The sequence below is a fragment of the Strix aluco genome, chromosome Z (genome assembly GCF_031877795.1).
Source record: "Strix aluco isolate bStrAlu1 chromosome Z, bStrAlu1.hap1, whole genome shotgun sequence".
Lineage (NCBI taxonomy): Eukaryota > Metazoa > Chordata > Aves > Strigiformes > Strigidae > Strix > Strix aluco.
In genome coordinates this window covers 70,258,248-70,282,604 of record NC_133971.1, presented here as the reverse complement: position 1 = coordinate 70,282,604, position 24,357 = coordinate 70,258,248, and the positions used below count along the sequence as shown (strand labels likewise).

At 41.0% G+C, this 24,357-nt stretch overlaps 1 protein-coding gene across 3 annotated transcripts in view; it reads right to left on the bottom strand.

Annotated features, from left to right (window-relative positions):
- FANCC (FA complementation group C) overlaps positions 1–14,235 on the bottom strand; it is an 89,186-nt gene extending 74,951 nt beyond the window's left edge. For 2 of the 3 annotated variants that reach the window (XM_074813386.1, XM_074813387.1), the window contains exons 1-5: positions 12,253–12,380; positions 9,015–9,110; positions 5,603–5,707; positions 3,379–3,552; positions 1,717–1,801 (exon numbers count right to left, since the gene is read on the bottom strand). In XM_074813386.1, coding sequence (XP_074669487.1) covers positions 1,717–1,801; positions 3,379–3,543 — 250 coding nt within the window. In that variant the 5' untranslated portion in view covers positions 3,544–3,552; positions 5,603–5,707; positions 9,015–9,110; positions 12,253–12,380. Of the gene's footprint in view, positions 1–1,716; positions 1,802–3,378; positions 3,553–5,602; positions 5,708–9,014; positions 9,111–12,252; positions 12,381–14,188 lie in introns of those variants that run through there. The other variant, XM_074813389.1, reaches the window with a different exon arrangement.
- Between the last annotated feature and the right edge of the window lie 10,122 nt (positions 14,236–24,357).

Sequence of the window (24,357 nt, the reverse complement as noted above, 5' to 3'; positions counted from 1 at the left end):
TTCATTCATCTTTAAGCATTAAAGCGAAGGATTCCATGTTGAGCAAGTGAAGTTCTCTGAATTGGCTTGCTTGCAATTTTGAGACCAAAAAAACCTGGTAGTAAAACCCCATTCCCTTGCAATCTTCAGAGGTAATGATCAACTTGCAGAAAAAGAGCTTTTCTTGCTTTAGAAAATGCTGAAGGATCCCAAAGAAGAGGAATGAAGTAGAGAAAACCAAGAACGTATTGCTGGGATTGTTGTGAAAAGGTGTCAAAAGCAGGAACTGATAGCTTTCAACTTTGATGAAAAATATAGATGAAGCTCCTTTCTACACCACAATGTCTTGTCAGAAAAACTGATGGTCTAAAGACTTGTATATTCCAACCAAAAACTTAGAAGTATGGATGTAATCACAAACATCAACAGTTATCAAGACGTTCAGAAAATGAAATGATTATTAAAATGGGAACCTCTCCATTGTAAAAATAAGTCTATAAAGTATGAAATGGCTTTTCTTAAAATGTGCCACAAAAGCATGCATTTGCTGCTCTGGGAAAGAGATCTATGTTTAAATCTATGGTTCCTATCCAAATTTTTGTTTCGGGGGGAAGTGCTGACATAACACACAACTACCATGTGTTCTGCAGACAAGTTCATTCTGCCTGTGCTTGGAGCTGACTAGAAGAAGATAAAGCCAAACCAGAAGACATATGATCACTTTAGCCTAATGCTGTGCTTGACCTGGTAAGCCTCTGCAGGCGAACACAAAAATTGTCCTTCCCTGTGTTTCCACAAAAAGAAGCATAAAAAAGATAAATTGCCACCTTTTTTTTTTTTTTTTTTTTTTTTTTTGTAGTTGTAGTAATAGCAGAAGACCAGCAAAAGATAAGGGGCTCACAGAGAAGCTCAGATTCAGTTTTCTGCTTAAAAGTAGATCCCAAGTAATTTATCAACATATCAACATCTCAGGTTCTGAAAAATGCACTGGAACTGCTGGTGAGGTAGCACAAGCAATGTCTCCTCCCTCCCAATAGCTTTCCTATCCCCAATTTCTTTTATCTTCTTTATTCTCACCTACACACATACACACTACCAGTAAGAGGCTTTTGGTTTTTCATACACTTTTTTTCCTATGTAACCACTTTACTGTTTTGCTTTTGATTCTGTGTGCATTTTCACAAGATTGCAAGATGGGGAAAACACACATTCAGAAAAAACTCAATAAAAACAAACACAATCATAACTTAACAGAGCTTTACACTAATAAAAAAAGCGACCAACTATCAGAAAAATTAATTCTTCTATATTAGCATATATAACAGAATATTATGATGTATAACTGGGAGAAACTTCTGTTGAAAGTAGTATGAAACACTAGACTATTTTGTACATTTTGAGAACCTAACAAAAATGTAATTAATACATCAAGAAAATAAGAAAAATAGAAATCATGACACACATAAACACTTACTGAGTTTAAAACCTAATGCTTCCAAGTCAGGATTCTGCAACTAATCCATGGAATTAATTAGCTCCAAAAGTAAATTTAAGATTTCTCAATGCCACATATTTTAAATAACCTGGATAACCTTTTCATCTCAAAATTTTACTGAAGTAAAAAAGAATGCTGTGTTTTTATGGAAAAAATCAAACTATATAACAAGTTGTATTTTCCTAATTCCTACAGAATAAAGTTTATGGAACTGCTGCAGAAGTATCATTACACATTCTTACCATATCCTATAACAAAAGGATTCCAACAAAGCCTTCCTAGAAGCTGGCCAATTAAAGGGAACTGCTGGATTGCTACAATTGAATCCTGTTAAAACGTAAAAACAAACAAAAAGATAATAAGTATACTGCACATCAAAAGTAGGTTAGGAGAACTGTTAATGACACAGATTGTTGTAAATTACAATCTCAATGGTTTTGCTGTGAAGTACTCTGGAAGCAAAACACCTGCAGGTATGTAATAAAATCAGAACTTCCTGAAATTCACTATAATGTCATAATTCAAATAAATTAAAGCTTAAGTAAGTAATTTCCTCACCTCATACTTAATTATAGTAGAAAATTTGTTCATTTGCCTCACATCCAGTAACCAGAAAACAGTAACCAAGATCTCATGATAATAAAAGCACAATTAAACTGTATTTTTGTGGATCCTCATTGCTTTAATATACTCTCTCACAGAGATTCTGAATAAATTAATACCTACTATGGCATAAAAGTAAGTATCCTTCTGTAACTTTCTCTTGCTTTTTTTAAATTAATTTATATAATGACTAGCCAGTAACAAACTGCAATTTAACTTTTAACCAAACAGAAAGCAGTTTCACTATAAAAGTAATAGACAATGTAGTTTATATACAATCCTGTGTAATCAGTCTTATTTTTCCATTTTTGTAGCTTTACTATCTAATAAATGAAAGCTTTTAAAAATGGTGCTATGCTGAGATAACATGCAAGTAGCAGGAACGATAACCATCTCCTGCTGCTGCAATAAATTCCTTACATTTGTCTCACTTTTGGGGTTAGCCCTAGACTTTCTGGGGCCATATTCACAAGGTCCACTTCAGGCCAAGCCTCAGATTACCTGAAGTAGCAACATTAAAAATAAATTATTTTTTCCCCTCTTAAGAAAAAGACATAAATAAATATGGGAAGAATCACCACTCCCCAAAAATATTTTGTTTGAAAGTTAAATTCAGTTCAAGAAAAAAATAAGAACTCTGTAGTCTTCAGATAAGAATAACATTTAAAAAGAAGTACTTCCAGAAGAAGTCAATCTCATGCCATAATGCAGTATTTCTGAAGTTAATTGTACTGAATACATATACTGAAAATGCCATGCTCAGAAAAAATATATACACAACATATGAAAAACTAAATTTACTTTTTAAAACAAGCACTCCAGTGAGTGCAGACAATAATTAAATTACTAAACAGAACAGCCAGCAGCATATGCCAATGATCTGACCAGGCTGCTAGAATTCACTATGTATGCCACAACGCTGGGGTTAATGTGTCAACAGACTCTCTAAGATTTAAAGGATCGGTTACAGTTTTGCATGTTAAGGCCTTTAAATAATCCAATTTATGACCTGAAAACCAGAATCAAATTCTTGTTTATTTTAAAGAGTTTTTTAAAGAGGCTAAAGCATTGGCTGGGAAATTTCACGTGACAACAACCAATCAAGAAGAAAAAGCTGCTTTCACAATAAATCAGGGAAACAGGAAGCACATTCCTGTTTGCATTACCTGTGGCTGTTTCCCCAATTTGCCTCTCTGATCCAGCAATACATTAGGTCAATAACACAAACCTCTTTGCTACTGTTAGCTTCTGGTCTGAGCGTGCCTTCAAAACAGGTCACTCTTCCTTTTAAAGTCACTTACCATATGTTTTAAAGTTTCATAAATCTGATGTAGGAACTCTTGGAGCTGGGGCAAGTGAAGGCACATATCCTTCTGGGATTCCAGTGTGGTGGCTTGCCCCCATTCAATAGCTTTATCCAACCAATATTCAAAGTTCAGTTTGGGCACTGTAGTGTGCTGGGCCATTCCACAGTCCTGAAAAAAAGATTATAACTCTACATCATGCAGCACTAAACACTGGCTTCAAAACAAGAATGAAAATGGAAAGAAGGATTTCTGCTAACTTTTTTTGTGTTCACATGTGAAGGGGGGTGTGGAAGGTGTCTGTGTTTACATCTCATAAGGGTGACAACTTTCTTCGTAGTAGTAAGATTTCACTCGAAGAATATTAGAATAATGTGAGTGTGCATCTGTTTAGAATGCTTTGCATGATGAAAAACTGAAAATGTCCTTTTCAAGATCAACGAAAGCATTAAAATAAGGCTCAATCAAAGCAGAAGGGGTTAGGGAGACTTTGCTCATTGTAATTTCTAATTGATCATTAGCTTTTAAGCGCAAAAAGAGTATTCTCCTTAAAGGAAACTAATAAATTTAGTATTTCAGCTCTGTTTTTCTTTGTATTATTATACAAAGGAGAAGGGGAAAAAATACAACCACATGCAGCTTTACATGTAACTCAGTACTGAATAAAGGCTGTACCGTATATAATCTACGTCCAATGACATACTTCTCTGTATAAACTGGGTCTTTAAGAGATGAGCATTATTGCCAAGCCAGAATGCTAAAATCTGACCAAATTGCCCCAGTAAAAGACACCCAAAAAAACCCCACCCATTTTTTTCTGCTTTGCTATTACATTTTTCGTTGGCAGAAGGACAGAGAATAGCACAGCAGGCACTACAACAACCTTTAAATCTCTCTGAAAGAAACTCGTCATAGGCTGAAAGAGCAAACGACCTCTTGCAGCCATTCAATCATTGTTCTTTCCATCAGGACTGTAAAGACAACTCCCAATTAACACAAATGTGGTGGCAGTTTTCAGAAATGAACTGTTGCCCACTTGGAGACAAATTCAGACACTCATAGGTGTAACAGAAATCAATGAATATTTATTTATCTTTGTAAACTACAGACCAAAAAAATAAACCTGAACCTGAGCAGCACCCCTGCAAATCAAGCTTGCTTTATATAACTGACCCTTATAATCACATCACTTATATCGCATGCTAATCTGAGTCAGCTAAAAATCTGAAGATCATTAATAAACTTAATTTCTGTGAGTAATAAATAAATAAATAAATACCCCATAGTGAATCACAACTATTATTTGACTTTAGATCCTGTCCAGCAAATAAAAAGTAAGGTAGAACTGCTGGCTTGCCAGAGTTCAACGTGTGTTTGCCCTAAACATGTTCAAAGCAAGGTAAGCAAAGCCAATGCTTTTGTGTTCTTTATTGCACTCCCATTTCTACCTGCAACTTGCTGTCAGCAGAACTCTTAATGGACCTGTGCAGTGCCATGATCTTACTGATCTTCTGTGAGTATCAAAAACAGGCTACCAGACTTCATCACCATAGCTCACTGAAGTGACATAGGTCAAACACCTGCTGCTAACTGCAAGTCTGCATTTTTCAGTTTCTGATAGTTAATTCCCTGAAGATACCTGTCCTGAGTATCTTGGATATGAGCAAATTTGACTTGTCATACTGTCAAGTATATTCCTAAAGTCTCTTTCAGGTTCATTTCCACTCTCTTCAGTTAGTTGGGACTCCTTTTATTTCAGCTGCCAAAAATAAAAACCTGCTTCTTATTTATGACTATTTACTCCACAATATCAGAAATTCAGAGGCTGGATTTACTGTGAATTGCCTTAAAACAGCCTTTACTTCTAGAAGGAAGGGGAAGAGATAGTCTTTAGTCCACCTCTCTCAGAAACCCCAGTCAAACCCTCCTGGTCTTGTACTTTCAAGGACAGGGAACCCTGTGGAGCTCAGGCATGAGGGTGCTTGTTCTACCTTTCAGAAGCTGAAGGCAGCATTTCTAACAAGAAATGGATTAGCTTTATTGTGTCAAGTGAGCCATCTGGATTAGTGTCTGAAATGTAACACTTTAGTCAGCAACTTTTGTTAGCAGATCTTGAGGCAAAGCCCTACAGTATACCAGGGCACTCATACTTAACAGTTAGTGCTACATCCTCCCAATCCCACATACAAATACTGTCACAGTCTTCCATGTTCACACATACCTGATCACTATTCCTCTGTGATAGACGGCGATCTATTTGCAAGGGTTGAAGAGACACCAACAAAGTTTTCAGAGAACTTCTCACAACTATCTTCTTATTTATAGTCTGAAAATGAAGCATTTGTGCATTCAGCATGTAAGATAGTCAAAGAATGAAGATTTCTTTTCTCTAGAACTGTAGAAATAAAATCTTTTTAAGTAAAACCATAAAAAGGGAAAAATTAAGTGAAAGCAAGTAACTTCTTCACTATTACAAATTCTGAAACTCAGGACCCAGATATAATAAAAAGGGAATATATATTGCTAAAATACATTTTGCTAAAATATTACAGCTCCTCAGAAAGAATTTCTGTCAGTCATAGAAAATTCAGTAAAAAACCTTCATAGCTTTTAGTGTCTCCAAATCCAGCTTTAATAGATTGTCAAAAATTACGACTAAACTTTTATTACTTAGTTTGGCTTTAATCTTGTAAATTCAGCTGTTATTTTTAAACAAATAGCATTTCAAGTACAAGGATCTTTGAGATGCCATTAAGGTACAATACTGCCTTATGTCACAGCATTCCAAATAAATGTGACAAAAACTTGCATTTGAGGTATAAAGCTCTCAATTGCGTACTTTTCCTTGGACCAGTGATAAGTAGCCCCGGACTCCAAATGAACACTTCACTTTCCATTACTCCATCTCCTCTCTCAAATCGTGCCCATCAGCAACCTCAGCTTGTGAGGCAAAAACAAAACAAGAAAACAGTTGAAACACTTATATGACATCAGGGTCCAAAGGCCCCAGGCATAACAGTTCACCACTGAGCTAACAGAACACATAAACATACATTCCAAGATCCAAATTATTTTTAGGGTTGTTAACACTTGCAAAAGCAGTAGAACAGTCTTTTTATGCATATTTATTACTCTAATAGATATTTAGGAGACTAACACTAGGAATTAGGAGGTTAGGTATTAGATAAGCACTTCAGTATATTATATAATCAAAAGATACCATGATTTTGACTCCTTGGTTAATCACCCTTAACTTGATTATGATACATCATGGTTGATACACTAATAGAGCAGAAAACTATTAACATACTGTTTTGATGTTTCAGAGATTATGATAATCATGTCACAAATTTACTATCTAATGGATGATATTTTGAGGTTATGTCAAAAGAAAAAAAAAGTAGCAGTTATCCAAAACATAGATACTATTTTCTCATTCATTATTTCTCTACATAAAATGTCTATCTGGTTCTTCCACCTTGTTCCCACAAGTATATTTTTCATTTTCACATTGACAACTCTCCTTTTACTTGCCAAGAACAAAATTACAATGTAATACATACTTAGATAGGCAGTAAGATCAAACATGATTTATCTCCTACTTTAAAGAAAACCTATTACTAGCCCCCCCCAATAAATTCAGAAAAAGTTTATTAGGGAAAAAAAGTGAATAATTTTTTAGAAGCTTAGAAAGGGACTATGAGAAAACTAAAAATATGTATTATTTATTCCTGTCATCTTACTTTTCACAGCGCTTCACCTAATTGTTGAGAAATTAGGTTCACAGCCTGCTTTATACATTGGTATTAAATTTAATCTACACTCACTGGCAGTCCAGCAGTCAAGAAGAATCTAAAGAACAATTTCCATCTTGATTCTGGACAGCATGCTTACATCCTGTGTTGACTAGTGTTGATTTTTTAATTAATAACTTTTCAGATAAGAGCAAGTTTGCCTATTCCTCTTCGTGTCTATATCCACTGATATTTCACCGCAAGAACAAACCACTATTATAGAGAACTGCCTGTCTATATGCAGACTTTCCAAATTAAGACAAATTGCATGCAAATATATCTTCCTCTGAAAATAAAACCAGAGTTTTGCCAAAAGAAAGGAACCAACATTGGCTAAGCAGCATACAAAATCTGGTAAACTAAACATCTGTCAAGCAGATGGTTGGCATTATCATTCAACATTTAGACTAACAGTTCTCCTAAAGAAAGTAATTAACTCCTCTATTTTTTCCCCTCTGTATTTGCTTCCTCTATTTACTCCAATCATTAGTATTTTAACAGTTGTCAGATCTGCCTTCTGAATTATCAGATCTCATTGGGAAAAGAGCCCAATTTTCATCTTTAAGGGACTTTGGCCACTAACAAGGCTACTTTCATGGACAGCATATGTATTAAACCTCTTCTACAGGTTTAATCTGAGTAACATTGCAAACAGCAAAACAATGTTTCCAGTTACATTCTGTTGCCCTGCAGGACTGAAGACTTTATGCCCTGAGGAAAAATGCATTGCTGGGATTCATGCATGTCACTATCAGTGGACATTGCCCTCACTAACATACTTTAACTTGGTCAGCCCTGAACTGGTCGGGCAGTTGGACCAGATGATCATTGCAGATCCCTTCCAACCAAAATAGTCTATTTATTCTATTCTGATCTGAAGATAAACAAAACCAATCATCCAAGCTTCCCTCATAGTTCAGCCTCTTCTCCAATTAACTTGTATTGTACACTGCTTGAGTGGAATACAGAAAAATTTATTTCCTTAAAATTCAGTTCCTCTGAAAAAAAATTATAACTAGAGATTAATTCAAAGTTTCACCATGAAATAAACAGTGTTCCTCTTTCCAGAGTTGCAATACTTTGAGATACCAGTGAGGGGGGATGCATATATACCAATCCTTGGAACTTTTTTTTTTTTCTTTTTTAGATATTTCACTTTATGTTCTGCAATTAACAAATATGTAGTAATTCCCTAGTTTCCAAGCATAAGTAGAAGAACATGTATTAAACTGTACACAGGAAGTCAGAACATTAGTCCTCTCTTCAGAGGACATTACATGACCTGTAAGGTAACAGAAAAAAGTGTATTCCTCTGCATTAGTATATCAAGGAACAGCATTCACTTCTATCTGTACATGCTAAAGTTACAAGGAGGTGGTGGGGAAGCCTAAAAAAGTTCCTCCAACTAAGCTGTGGAGAAGATTCTGCAAATGGGCAGCTCTGAAAATACCTTTGTTTCACCACTAAAAAAAAAAAAAGGGGGGAGGGGGCATGGACAGGGACACAATCTATTTCAATGTAGAGAAGAATGACTAGCCTTGCTTTCTTCAATTAAATTGTAAGTTATCTCTAAAGGGCTTTGTATTTCCAACAATAGCCATCCAACTTTGTTAAATTCAAGCTTTGCCCCTGACTTACACAGATGTAAGAAAGGAAGACACATAGCCCAAACTCTTTATCGCAAGTATTTGAACATCAGTTAAAATACTGTCTATGGTATTGATATCCAGAGCTATTCATACAGCGTACAGAGTTGTCTATAGTAAGTGAAAATCTCTGAAAATCTCTAGAACTGTTTTTAAGAACCTCTAATATTTACTATAGTAATGAAGCACATACCTTTTATTGAAATTCTTCAGTTCTACAGAGATAAAGCATTTCTACACGAGTGTAAGGAAACAGAAGCACAATCAGAAAATGACTTGTCCAAAGTCACTGAAGAAACAAATGACAGAAAGAGATAAAAGATACAAATCTCATGTGTTCTAACCTATTAGACAACACTGCTTCTCAAGGATTTCCTCAAAGATAGCCTATTATTCAACCTAAGCTCCTCAAGCATGACACAATGGTTTATGCAATGGTGAAGGGCAATATTCCACCAAAAAGAAAATGACCACACAACAATCATGGGAAAGTATTTTCTTTCCAGTTTTTATTATACTTACTTACTTTTGTATGAACTCTAGTGACAGCATAATAAGTGCAAGTAAAAATTATACTTACTTATTCTCATATCAGTTGAGGCTATTGAAATTATGTGAAAAGCATTCACATAGTCCACATACAATGAAAGCAAGTTTGCAAACAAAAGAATGCATTTCTCTTTGGCATAAAAAAAACCCCTTACCAAAGAGTCTCCTACTTTTCTCCCTTCTCTCCCTGACTACTCACACACAGAAATAGCCACAGAATAAAATGTTCTGAATAAAGATGTATTTATGGCACTAAGTACACCTGACTGACAGAAAAAGAAAAATGTATTCTTCAGAAGAATAAAAATAACTTAATGACATGCATATCAACATTTACACCTTTTTGTTGTACATTATTTTAACACGCTCCCACAGACACTTGTCCCTGGAGTCCATTGACAAGGTTTCATGCTATTCACAGGCATTAAATCAGGCTATTCATTCTTTGCAAACAAGAAGAAATAAGTTTCCTCAGAAACATCTAAAGCAAAGGCTTTCAGTGATTCACCCAAACTCATACTGCAGCAACAATTAGCTATGTGGGCATTTAGACTGGAAACAGGGCACTGACATTCAAAGCAATGAGGCATTGATTTGGGGAATTTTCAATTATTCCCGCCTATTCTGTGCACATGTACTTTTTAATGTGCTAATAGTGGATCCTGTGACTTGCCAGTAAGATTTCTGTCGCATCTGTTCATGAAAAACTCACAATTTAGCAATACCACCCTTGGCATGAAATTAAAGCTATATAGTTCTGGTATTCTGTGGAAAGAGAGTTCCTTATGAGTTTGGGTCAGTTGATAACAGATGAGAACTTTTAATGTACAACTAGGAAAAAAGTATTAGCTAGCGGTAAATCTCTTGGCTTCTTCTCCTTGGACACTCATGTCAATTTAGTTGTATATTATGATACTTTATTACAGACACTGGAATATTTCAATACTGTCACATAGTTAATCAAGATTTATAAAATAAATATGTCCAGTAATTCTACTAGTAGGGAGGAAGGACAGCCTCACAGTTTGGCTCCAGCAGTCAGAAGCCCGAGTCTGATTCTCACTTCTGGCACATCTCACACATGAGACTACAGAAGTCATTTAAATTTCCACTTTCCTACTTTACCTCTACAGCAGCCTGATTAGTACTGCTCTAATTTTAAAGTTTCATAGTAAGAGTACTTTTTTACTTTTTTTAAAAAGCAAAAATACGTGTCTGACATCAATTTGCTCCATTTGCAAGTAAAAAAAATTTATTCTTCTCAAAGATTTACAAAGTTCCTTGTGTACTGCAGTAACCTCACAGACTTTATTTCACCAGATTACCATAACTGATGCTGTGCAGATTACATTTGAGCAAGTTATCTGTCTTCAGATTATGTCCAATAATATCTGTATAATTCATGACTCGTAAGTTTATGAAAATATAACTCATGGCACTGCTTACCTATAGAATTTCTATTAAAAGTTAAAAATGCATGCAGAAGTTCTATGTCAGAACCCTGCAACCATATGTAAGGCTGAGAGTTAAAAAACTCTCAGAAATAACAGAAACCTCTTGCAAATAGCAGAAGTCTGATATGAGTCCATCCTTTACCATTAGAGCAAAAGCATTCTTGAAAAGATGATAAAGATGTAACTAAAATTTTTGAAATTAAATTATATTTGTTTAATATAGAGTTCTATGATTTATGATTAATTTGTGTTTAATTAGTTTATGATTAATATAATACTAATAGCATAATTTTGTATTGGGGGTAGAGCGTTCAAATCATCACACGCCATTTGTCATAGCCATCTAAAATCTGTATTATTTCTATAGAGAAATGCATAACTAAGTCTTACTAATTTTTAAATACTTTTGCAATACCCAGAAAGTTATTGGCCCTCACCAAGGAGAAAATATTTAACATATTCTACATTCCTGTAACTTACAAAGTAGACTAATTATGTGGTCCTAAGGTGGTCTCAGAAGTTGGTGGGATGTGCCACCAAGCTTCAAGACACAAAGGATTTTTTAATTTCAAAGCTCCATGAAAGAAAATACAGATTTTTAATGAGCATTACCACTGCATTCATTTTAGCAACATTAAGAATAATGACAGTCATTTATAAGAACATTAACCACAAAATTTGGTCTGGGAATACCCTTTTTGATGAAAGTTGTTTAATTCAAGATTTGACTTGATTTTTAAGATCTGTTCTACTGTCTATACCTGTAATAATATCTTTACAGCCTGGCATACTTTCACATATTTTTTAGATAAGGTTGGCACAAAATATATTGTATTCATTTAAAAAAAAAAATCAAACTGATACATCAAAAGCTGAAGATTTTATTTGGGATAAGTCTCATGCAATATATGCATCTTTTTGTAAATGTGAAAAATTATTCCACGTATATCAGAGGACTCTAACATTTTCTGAATTATTGGTTCAGGAAAAATATGTTTCACCCATCCTTCACCCTTCACAAGATCCTTCACCTGTCTTTTGAAAGACATCTTTGTCAAAAACAGCACCTTCACAACTGTAGTTTAGTATTAGTATACTGAAACATATGGCTTAGGGAAAAAGAAATTATGGTTTAAAAGTACACAAGAGTGCACAAGGCTGCTGCATTACTAGGAGAACAACTGTGTCTAGTACCTCCAAATGGGTATCCTCTGTTGCTTTAACTCTCCACAACATCACCCTTAAAACCCTAACTCCCATTGACGTCCCTTATGACACCTTCACCCACGGTATCCGATGGCTAGTTTCATGTGTATACCATCCAGCTGGCCCATAGGCATGTGCTGACTAGACAGAGGCCTATGGCCAAATTTCCTGAGGAAACTAAGATAAAAACCACAGAAATTATTATCAAAACTTGATCCATACCTCTAAGTGAAAAGATAACCTTCGGGATCTGTTCCCAGCTCATGCTTTTCCACTGCCATATTCTCTAGAGACAAGTTTCACCGAGGGACAAGTACAGCAGCGTTTATATTCTCTTTACAAACTAAACCACTGGAGGACAACCATCACAAATGTTCAGCAGGCCTGCTTCCATCCAAGAGATGGCAGTAATGAACAAACATCCACAAAGAAAGGAAGAGAGACTGCAGCGGGGGCGGGGAACGATAAACAGGTAAGAGGGCTTTCCAGCAACAGACAGATTTTCATAGACTTGTCAGTAGCGCACAATACTTTGATAAATTTCTCAATTTCTGCTTCAAATACCGTATGATGATGCATTCTTATGACACAGTTTTTGAACCTTCAGCAAAGATGGGAAGATGAACATAAAACCAAGTAACACAGCAAGTAATCCATGCAACTCAGAAATTAAGTTGAATGATTCTTGGTTTAATGGCTGCAGACAAGCAAGAAGCTTTCGTTTTGCAAAAAAATAGTAATACAGTTTGCGGGGGGGGAGGGGCGCAATACAATGACCTTCAGAACCTTCTAATGACATACTGAGAAAATGTCCCAAATTCTTAAGATTCTCCTGGATTTCAGAGACCCATCACTAGAATGTTATGTCCCACAAATTTCATTAAAGAATTCTTCACTGTGATACAGAGCAGCGACCATTAGCCCATTTTAGTTATTCTTCCACATTAAAAACAGCTATTTGAAAAATTTTTGAGAGGAGTGGAAGTGGTTTAATTACCTACATTTGTGAACCAAACCAAAAATAGAAACGGCAACTTCTCCCAATAATTATGAGGCATTGGTCTTCCCGAATCTTTACTTTAAGTAACAGGCCTGCTTCACTGTCTGACAGTATTCTGTAGAAGCATACTGTGCTTGGGGTTCCTCCACTAGAGCACATGTCTGCGAGTGTCAGATTGCAAAAGTTGGCACATCTGGTATACCAGAAGCAAAGCTGTAAACATTTTACTCCCTCCCTCTGTAAACCATTTAGGAAGGTATCTACGTAGTACAGTTGCAGTGATCTTGCACACGTATCACAAAATGTCGTTTTATCACTTGGTTTCCAGAGTTCCTAGACCGAGGAGGAAGAGCCAGATGCAAACAGCACAGATATGGAAGTCTCCCTCGTTTCAAACGTTTTCAGTACCTGACGATACTGACCAAGTACTCGCTGTTAACTCGGACGTGCATGCGGCCCCACGCCATTCCCGTCTCTGGCAGCCCATGGCCGAACCGGCATTCTCACTAAAACGCTCAACCCGTGTTTGGGGAAGTGTAACACGACCACCTTCCCCCGCGTTAAGGCACGAACGAGGCCCACTGGCAGCAAGGCATTAAATACCAAAAAAACAGGACCTCACAAGCGAGGCAGCAGTAGCTCGGGAAGCAGCCGGGAGAAGTCCCGGGGCGAGACGCTCGGCGTGCAGCTCGCAGGACGTACAACCGGGGGGCAACGCCGGCCTTAAAGCCTCAGCCACCTTCCTCCGCCACGGCAGAAAGCTCTGGGGAGGGACGGGGGGCGCTCGCCCCAACCACTCGGTGCCGATGTCGGGCCCTCCCCGGCCGGCTACTCGCCACAAGCCCCCGCACCGGGACACCAGCCCGGCTAAGGATCCGCACTAGCGCGCCCCCCGCCCCGCCCCCGCGGGCGCATCCGCGCATGCGCGGGCCCTCGGGCCGCGACCACCGCGGCAAGGCCACTGGGGCGGGGCGGGCGAGGCGCGCCGCTCCCCTTTCAGGCCGTGGGAAGATCCCCGCTGCCGCGGCGGAGTCCGCGGCCGCCCCCGAGCCCCTCCGGCTCGGAGAGGAGGGGTAGGACGAGCCGCACCCCCTCCCCCGACGCCGTTCCGCCTCGGTGCGCGCGGCCCCTGGCCCCGCCCCCTCCCCCGCGGCTTACCCCGCGGACCGGCTCGCGCTGCCGGTTTGGAATTTTCGCGCGCTCATCCGCTGCGCCCGCGGGCGGTGCGCCTGCGCGGGGGGCGGAGCTGGCGCGGGGCGGTGGCGCGTGGGGCGGCTCGCGGTGTTGGAGTGGCCCCGCGCAGCGGCGGGAGGCGCACGTCCTGGTCCTGGTCCTGGTCCTGGTCCTGGTCCTGGTCCTCCTCGTCCTCGTCCTCGTCCTCCTCGTCCTCGTCCTCGTCCTCGTCCTCGTCCTCGTCCTCGTCCTCTTCCTCCTCCTCCTCCTCCTCCCGGCCCAACGGCTGGAGCCTCCCCACCCGCTTTGAGCTTCCCGACTCGAACACGGGACCCCGGCGTGAGCTGAAGCTGGAACAAAAGCCTCGTCAGCCTTCGCGGCTGGTGGGCTGAAAGGACTCCTAATGACTGGAAACCGAGATGCTTGTGTTACCTACGTATCCAAAAATTTACTAGGTGAAACAGAGCGAGATGGGTGGAGCCGCATTTTGTGCTGTGTCTACAGCTAAGGCAACAACGGCACGGGAAAATCAACACGATGGGGATGTTATATGCCCCGCGAATGTTGTGTGTCTGCCGGGGGCCCTTTGGTGGTGGGGGTGAGCTGAAGGTAACCTGCCCATGACCCACCATCCTGGTCTCTGACCATGAATTAATAAAATGCTTTGGTTTCTCCCCTTCTAGTAAGACTAAGCACAAAACCTGTTAAACTTTTGCTTGTTTTCAGTCTTGACAACATCAACAGGCCTTTTCACCCATGTGAAAAAAAAAAACAGTATGAGTAGGCATACAGTAGATGAGAAACTTAGCTTTGAATAAATTCAGGCTTTGAAAAAACACTGATTAGCTTAAATTTGTACTGGTGCTAAAATGAGAAACACACACATGCTGCACTTTACTAATCCTCAATTTGTTTAAAAGCATCAGTAGTAAAACTACAAAGACCCATATTCTGTCACTTAACTGCTGTTGAATTATGTTGGTCCTCAAGGAAATCCTGCTGAAAATACCAACACTCCATAATCTGACTACTTAGTGCAGTTTTGCATCACTTCCTAGCCCACTTACACGGTCATACTTTATTGACCTTTGTTTAATTCTTCCTGTTTCACTGATCTACGCAACTCCTCCTGTGCACCCTGGTAGTTTTTCGACTCCTGACTGGTTTTACCTCCACGTTCACTACTTGCAATGAAGAGCTGGTGGGAAATTGCTATTATTTCCACCTTTCTGAGAAGCCATCAGCACTTCAAATTTCTTTCTTTCCTAGCATCCTCCTCCTCCCGAATGTGGATGTTTACAGCATTATGTCTTTACTTCCTCCTTGAAAAAAATGTGGATAGTGAGGCGCTCATTGCGATCTCGTGTGGTTTGAACACAGCCGGTATAAAATTGCCATATGGCCAGTTGTTTACTTCCCTCCCCCCCCCCCCCCCCCTCGCCGTGAAATAGGGCAGGGACAAAAGAAGACATTTGTAGGTTGAATAAAAAAAAAAATTAGTAATAGTAACAAAACCAACCGTCCCAAATGGGCAAAAATGCAGCAGTGGCTTACTGAGCGCAGCGACAGGTACACAGCCTGCCCCACCCCCCCAGCAGCGATCCGACCACACCAGAAAATCCCGCCACGCTGACCCAGAAACTGAAACAGGCATGAGAGAGCCCGTGTCCGCCTATTTACTGAGCATGACATCACCTGGTATGGAATACTCCAGTGATCATCCAGACCCAGCCCTCTAGCTGTGCTCCCTCTCAGCCCAAGGAGAGTTAACTCTATCCTGGTCGCAACCAGGACAGTCTCCACCCCTTATTCCATACCATTGACGTTATGGTCAGGTGCCAAATACATTCTAAGGAATCACCACCCCTTTCCAGGGTATCACAGATATCATTCCCTTAGTCTATGGGCCATCCTTCCAAAATGTCTACTGAGTTCATTTAGTCCATAACTTTGGGTTCCATCTGTCATGACAGTCTTTAAGGCTGGAGGAATGAGGTGGAGTTGGCTCAGTTGGTGGAGCAGGAGGCTTTGGATGTGGCAGGAGGATGTTGCGGGGCACCAATTGCAATAACAGGGTTATTTGACAGTTCGATTCATTGGCTATTTTCACCTAAAATCAAATCTCCCTGAGGCACACATCAGACTTCTCCATCCTTCTGCATTACCCACCAAGTGCACCCAGGTCCTTGGACAAAAGTAATCCAACGCATGGATTTACCTTTGCCCAATGCAGGAGTAATCCAGATGGTCTTCCCCAGCATGTTTTTAATGCGCACTAGGGGGGCTTTATCCCCATCCACGGTATGTAGGAGGTTTGATTGAGCAGGGCCAGCTTGCTTGGCAGATCTGCTGGTATTGACTAACCAGGTGGCTTTTGCTAAATGCACGTCCCAGTGTTTGAAAGTTCCACCACCCATTGCCCTCTGTAGTTTTCAGCAATCCATTGTATCACTCAATCTTCCCAGAGGCTGGTGCATGGTAGGGAATGTGATATATCCCCTTAATGCCATGTTCTTTGACCCAGGCATCTATGAGGTTGTTTCGGAAATGTGTCCCATTATCTGACTCAGTTCTTTCTGGTGTGCCATGCCGCCATAAGACTTTCTCCTCAAGGCCTACAATGGTGTTCTGGGCAGTGGCATGGGTCACGGCATGAGTTTCCAACCAACACGTGGCTGCTTCTACCATTGTAAGCACATAGTGCTTGCCGAGTTTGTGGGAGCATGATATAATCAATCTGCCAGGCCTCCACATATTTATATTTTGACCATCATCCTCCATACCAAATGGGCTTTAACCATTTGTCTTACTTGATTGTAGCACATGTCTCACATTCATGGATTACCTGTGCAATGGCATCCATGGTTAAGTCCACCCCTCGGTCACGAGCCCATCTACATGTTGCATGTCGTCCCTGATAGCCTGAGGAGTCATGGGCCCAGCGAGCCATAAATTGTTCACCCTGATGTTGCCAGTCCAGATCTACTTGAGCCACTTTAATCTTGGCAGCTTGATCCGCCTGTTGGTTGTTCTGATGCTCTTCAGTGGCCCGGCTCTTGGGTACGTGAGCATCTACATGGCGTACTTTCACAACCAGATTCTCTACCCGAGCAGCAATATCTTGCCATAATTTAGCAGCCCAGACGGGTTTGCCTCTGCACTGCCAGTTGCTCCATTTCCACTGCTGTAACCACCCCACAGAGCATTTGCCACCATCCATGAGTCAGTATAGAGGTAGAGCACTGGCCACCTTTCTCGCTCAGTGATATCCAAGGCCAGCTGGATGGCTTTCACCTCTGCGAACTGACTTGATTCACCTTCTCCTTCAATAGCTTCAGCAACCCGTCGTGTGGGGCTCCATACAGCTGCTTTCCACCTGTGATATTTCCCCACAATGCAACAGGACCCGTCAGTAAACAGGGCATATCGCTTCTCATTATCTGGTAGCTCGGTATATGGTGGGGCCTCTTCAGCATGTGCTACCTCTTCCTCTGGCGCCATTCCAAAATCTTTGCCTTCTGGCCAATTTGTGATCACTTCCAGTATTCCTGGATGTCTGGGGCTGCTTATTCGAGCCCGTTGTGTGATTAATGCAACCCATTTACTCCACATGGCATCAGTTGCATGGTGTGTAGAGGGGACACTCCCTTTGAACACCCAGCCCAGCACTGGCAGTCGGGGAGCCAGGAGGAGCTGTGCTTCAGTCCTGATCACCTCTGAAGCAGCTCGGACCCCTTCATATGCTGCCAGTATCTCCTTCTCGGTCAGAGTATAGCAGTCTTCTGATCCTCTGTATCCCCGACTCCAAAACCCCAGGGGTCGACCCCGAGTCTCCCTTGGTGCTCTCTGCCAGAGACTCCAGGTAGGGCCATTCTTCCTGGCTGCAGTGTAGAGCACATTTTTAACATCTTGCCCTGTCTGAACTGGCCCGAGGGCTACTGCATGAACTATTGCCTGTTTAATTTGCTCAAAAGCTTGTCGTTGCTCCAGGCCCCATATAAAACCATTCATTTTCCAGGTCACTTGATAGAGAGGGCTGACAATCTGACTGTAATTTGGAATGTGCAGTCTCCAGAAACCCACAACACCCAAGGAAGCTTGTGTTTCCTTTCTGCTAGTCGGTGGGGACATCACTGTTATTTTATTAATCATCTCCATTGGAATCTGACGACGTCCATCTTGCCATTTTACTCCTAAAAACTGAATCTCTTGTGCAGGTCCCTTGACCTTACCACACTTTATGGCAAAACTGGCTCTCAGAAGGATTTGGATTATTTTCTCCCCTTTCTCAAAAACTTCTTCTGCTGTTTTACCCCATATAATGATGTCATCAATGTACTGTAGGTGTTCTGGGGATTCACCCTGTTCCAGTGCAGCCTGGATCAGTCCATGGCAAATGCTGGGGCTGTGTTTCCACCCCTGGGGCAGTCAATTCCAGGTGTATTGGACAACCCCTCCAGGTAAAAGCAAACTGTGGCCTGCATTCTGCTGCCAGAGGGATGGAGAAAAATGTGTTAGCAATATCAGTCGTGGTGTACCACTTGGATGCCTTCAACTCTAGTTCATAGTGAAGTTCTAGCATGTCTGGCACAGCAGCACTCAGCGGTATGGTGACTTCATTCAGACCACGATAGTCTGCTGTCGATCTCTACTCTCCATTAGACTTTCACACTGGCCATATGGGGCTGTTAAAAGGGGAGCGTGTCTTGCTGATGACTCCTTGGCTCTCTAGTTGACGAGTCAGTTTATGGATAGGGATGACAGCATCTCGATTGGTGCGATATTGCCGTCGGTGCATGGTTGTAGTGGCAACTGGCACCCGTTGTTCTTCAACCCTCAGCAATCCCACAACAGAAGGATCCTCTGAGAGACCAGGTAACACAGACAGCTGTTTAATTCCTTCTGTTTCCAAGGCAGCTATACCAAAAGCCCACCGATACCCTTTTGGGTCCTTAAAATACCTCTTCTGAGATAAGCTATGCCAAGAATGCATGGAGTGTCTGGGCCAGTCACAATGGGGTGTTTTTCCCACTCTTTTCCACTTAGGCTCACCTCGGCCTCCAATACAGTCAGCTGTTGAGACCCCCCCTGTCACTCTTGAAATACAAACAGGTTCTGCTCCTTTAAAATTTGATGGCATTAGGGTGCATTGAGCACCAGTGTCCACTAGAGCCTTATACTGCTGGGGGTCAGATGTGCCAGGCCATCGAATCCACATGGGCCAATAAACTTGATTGTCCCTGTCCTCCCCCTGGCTGGAGGCAGGGCCCCTCTGATGTTGGTCATAATACCCTCTAATGGCAAATGGGTTAGTGTGGTGTGCACGGGTTTCAGTCTCATGTTGATCACTCACTTCTTGTGAATGCAAATCAGAAGTTCTTCTCATAGGTTCATGAGCAAAGTCGACCTTTCTGCTCTGTTTAGGCACTTGATTACTGGAAACTGGAGCAGCATTTCTCCTAAAAAAGCCCTGTTTTGTAGTTGTTCTTCCTTCCAACTCACATACCCACTCTTCTAGGAGGTAGGTAGGTTTTCCATCCCATTTCTTCATGTCTTCCCCATAGTCACGCAGGCGATGCCACAGGTTTCCTCATGGTGTATACCAGTTCGCTCAAGTAAGGAAATGACTGCTCCTAATAGCCGAGATCCTAGCCTGTGCATGTGCGGAGTAGGACATGTCCTCTTTAAATTTTTGGAATTCTTGAGATAATTCCTTCACAGCCACAAGGAGGGGGGAAGAGACACTTTCTTCATACTATTGTAGTTGGCGAGCCAATTCTTCTACTGTTGGTCCCTCTTCATGTCTCCAGTCCATTACTGCTAATGCACTGGCATATGATGATGGTGTGCTCTGTACAAACTTCCTCCACATGGGCCGGGTGCATTGGACTTCATCTGGATCTGTGGGTAGCTGTGCATTATCCGGGTCATAGTAAACCATTTCCTGTACAGCTAGCTCCCTCAAGTATTGAATGCCTCTCTCCATAGTGGTCCACTTACTTGGATGACATACAAAATCTTCCTTGAAGGGTTACCTCTCCCTCACACTTGACAGGAGTCGCCTCCAGAGACTGAGATTTTGTGTCTCCTTTCCAATGACTTTGTCTATGCCCCCTTCCCTAGACAGGGATCCCAGCTGTCTTGCCTCCCTGCCCTCTAGTTCCACACTACTGGCCCCGCTATCCCAGCACTGGAGCAGCCAGGTAACGAGTTGCTCATCTGGATGGGGGCTGAAATCTTTTTGCATATCTCACAACTCACTCAGGGATAAGGATTGGGTGGCTATCACTGGCTCTGCCTCCTCCTGTTCTCATGATGGGCCTGGTTCATCATCACCCCGTACACTGCGAGGGGATTTTTTTGTGTATTTCTTCTTCTGTATGGGAGCAACTGACACTGTCATGGGTTGGTTCTCTGGTTCAGCTGCAGCGCCCGTCCTCGGCTTTGTAGTGGCTGCAGTTTCTGTTACTTGGTTACCAGGGGCAGAGCCCTTATCTTCCTCTTGACGGTGCTGAACAGTGTTTAATAGCACTCAATAAGCATGGGCTGTGCCCCAGCATGTTGCAGTGAGCTGTGCCTCTCTGGAATTACCTGGCTGACAACACACTTTTTCCAAATACTCTACTAGTTCTTCAGGATTCTGCACCTGTTCGGGAGTGAAGTTCCAATACACCAGAGGTGCCCACTGTTCTAGGTACTTGCCCATGCTGCTCCAGACCCGCAGCCACTCCTAATTCTCCAACCTTGGGGTAGATCTCCAGGTAATACTCTTAAATAGTTGCTTAACCCTGAACAAAACCTGAACCACATGCAGGAACGCACTGGCTCCTAGCAGTAAGACGACCATGTTAATGTCAACATTCCAAGGATATTTGAAATTCCCGAATTTCTCAAACACAATTGTAAATAGCCCCAGGACCAATGACTGCACTGTATCATAGATGAGCATCACATAGTACAGCAAAAACAAAATCTTAACCCAACTCTCACGGACTGTGAGCAACAGCATGGGGAATACATATTGAAAATGAGGTGATAGAATCTTAAGGAGCCAGGCACTCAACATTATTACCTGTTTTGTTGTTATCTCAAAACCTCAGCTCCATGTTAGGTGCCAAAACCTGTTGTGGTTTGAACTCAGCTGGTAGTCAATCGCCATGTGGCAGATTGTTTACTCCCCGCCCCCCCCCCCCAACGCCTTTGAAATAGGGGCGGGACAAAAGAAGAAATTCATAGGTTAAATAAAAAAAAAATTAGTAATAGTAACAAAACCAGTACCAATAGTAAGTCCAAAACAAGTAAAATGCAGCAGTGGCTTACCAAGCGCGGCGACAGGTATGCAGAACCCGCGCCCCCCCCAGCAGTGATCCGACCACACCAGAAAATCCCGCCACGCTGACCCAGAAACCGAAACAGGCGTGAGAAAGCACATGTCTGCCTATATACTGAGCATGACATCACCTGGTGTGGAATACTCCAGTGATCATCCAGACCTGACCCTCTAGCTGTGCTCCCTCTCAGCCCAAGGGGAGTTAACTGTATCCTGGCCGAAACCAGGACATGATTCTACCTGAAGAAAAACAAAACAAATTATTTGAAAGAACAAAGTCACTACAGGAAAATGCTCTATCTTGAACCTAGGTTGGAATGTATCTTTTAACGTGGATTTTAAATTAAATCCCACTGACATCATCAGTCTGAATTAAGAGTCTAGTTTGTATTAGATTTGTACTCTGCATGGATGTAGGACTACCACTGCTGCTAAAGCTGAAGTTGCTGGTTTTCTCTTTACAATTTGCCCAGTCCAGCTGATGTCCATACTCCTTATTGGCATTCAGCTTTCATATTCGTCTATTCATATTTGGTGCAGTGTGCCATCTTTTCTGATCACCACTGCATTCAGTTTTCTGTAACATGAGACAAAATCCCCTTCAGTACAAAGGCAAATTCACAGAATCACAGAATCACAGAATCGTCTAGGTTGGAAAAGACCTTGAAGATCATCCAGTCCATCCATCAACCCAACATTGACAGTTCCCAACTACACCATATCCCTCAGCGCTATGTCAGCCCAACTCTTAAACACCTCCAGGGATGGGGACTCCACCACCTCCCTGGGCAGCCCATTCCAACGCCTAACAACCCGTTCTGTAAAAAAATGCTTCCTAATATCTAGTCTAAATTCAACCAATGCATGAATTCTTACATTACTTTTTTTCATTTCATCATATCAGACTAGCAACACCTGATGAATTAAACGCTTGTCTGTGGAAGTTTCAAAGTACTTTCTTGGGAAACAGCAATTACTTATCAGGCAACCCACCAAGACAAACCAGCAGGGATGTTTCCCACACATCCAGCACATCTGCAGAGCACAACTTGGAGCTTTGGATGTAATGCCTACATTCACATTGTGAGTCCAGTTCATAACTCATGCAAGTCTTTAATCATTCTACTTCTTCTCTTTCTTGTCAAATGAAAACATGGGATAATTTATATTGTTTTCTACCATCAGTTGTGTTAATGGCTCCTTAGATGTCAGCATTATTAATTATTTCATTGCTGAAATGTGTAACTGTTCTGGTACAGTGGAAGAAGCTTGAGTAGAAGAAATTTGATAACATCCTTTTTCATGCTTCTGACTGAACATATTCCATTGTTGTCCAATATCTATTTCAGTCCCATAGTCACAGAGTGGCAAAAAGCTGCCTTTGTTAATCAGCTTGACATCTATACCATCAGCAGAGCAAATTTTCTTCTTGCTATGCAAGAAGCCATATCCCAGTTCTCATGCACGCTTGGACATATGGTCAAAGATCATTGTAATATACCAGAAGCTGTGAAAAATAAACCCAGGAATTTTTTAAAAAAGACATTTAATAAAGTAATGGGAAAAGGTACAGTAGACAGATGTATAAAAATAGGAATAAATATAATAGCAAAGATGAAAGCAAATTACTAATATGCATAAACTCCAGTGGGTGGAGAGAACACTTGGTAATATTACCGTCAAATGACCCTCATTTTAAATAGTCACAAAATAAGTGGCAATGATATGACTAATGAATTAGGTAGTACAAATCAAGTGAATGCCAATACAAACGTTATGTTACTTCAGACATTCTGTATGCAGTTTGCCACTCTCCTGCATTTAATATATGCAAAATATTTGTGTGTTAAAAAAATGTTATTTCAACTATTTTTTGTAGCCTTGATCTTTAATAGCAGGTACTATTACACACAGAGCTAATCCAGCTGCCTAGTCTCAAACAGAGAATTACTAATAGTAAATCTTTGAAACTTCAAAAAAGTATTTGAAACTATTAAAAGTCACCAGAAATAGTACTGCTTTAGATAAGAATGCCATGACTTCAAAACCTAAATATTTAGGAAAGGGTCTTCCAAATACTGGAGAATTGCTGGCTGCTCCCTGGGAACCCGAGCAACCTCCTCTTTCCCAAGGTATGTTGTAAAAGCCCCTTGTTAAGGTGTGCACTTTGATGAGATACAGCAGATACTACACTGGTTCAGGGCAAAATATAACCATTTTGTCTTTTGGCCAGTATTAATTTGGTAGGAAAAAAATCCTCTGTTGGGCGAAAAGAAGGAAATATATCTTTGACAGGTTTGGGGGGTAAAAAGAAAAAGAAGAAAAAATGTCCCAGCTGTTTGAAGCTGCTCAGAGGTTTGGAATGTTAGAATAAATACTGGGCGAGATAGATTGATGGGACAAACTGCAGGTGAGGCACACAAAGGTGCATGGTAAATATAATTTATCAGTGCACATGACCACCACGTATGTAATATATTTTATACACATTATAGTGATTAGCTAAAGGACACATACTGCTTTAAGCAACACAAGAGCTTCTGCTTAAACAGACAAACACACAGTACCAAGCAAAATGGCCTCAGATCCCTTAGCTGCGGTGAACATAATATATACCTTCATACAGGTCTATGGCTGGTTCAAAATGTTTGCTACAAGACAACAAGGAGCTAATGTAGCCACTGTGTACATATTGTTGTCCTTTATGAATGAAATTGGAACCGCCCAAGTATTAGAGTGGCAAGCAAACTCTCAGTAATATTCAACAGGTTTCCTGCCTTTCCAGAGAAGACCACAATGTGTAACAAGTCACCAATGCATTTCA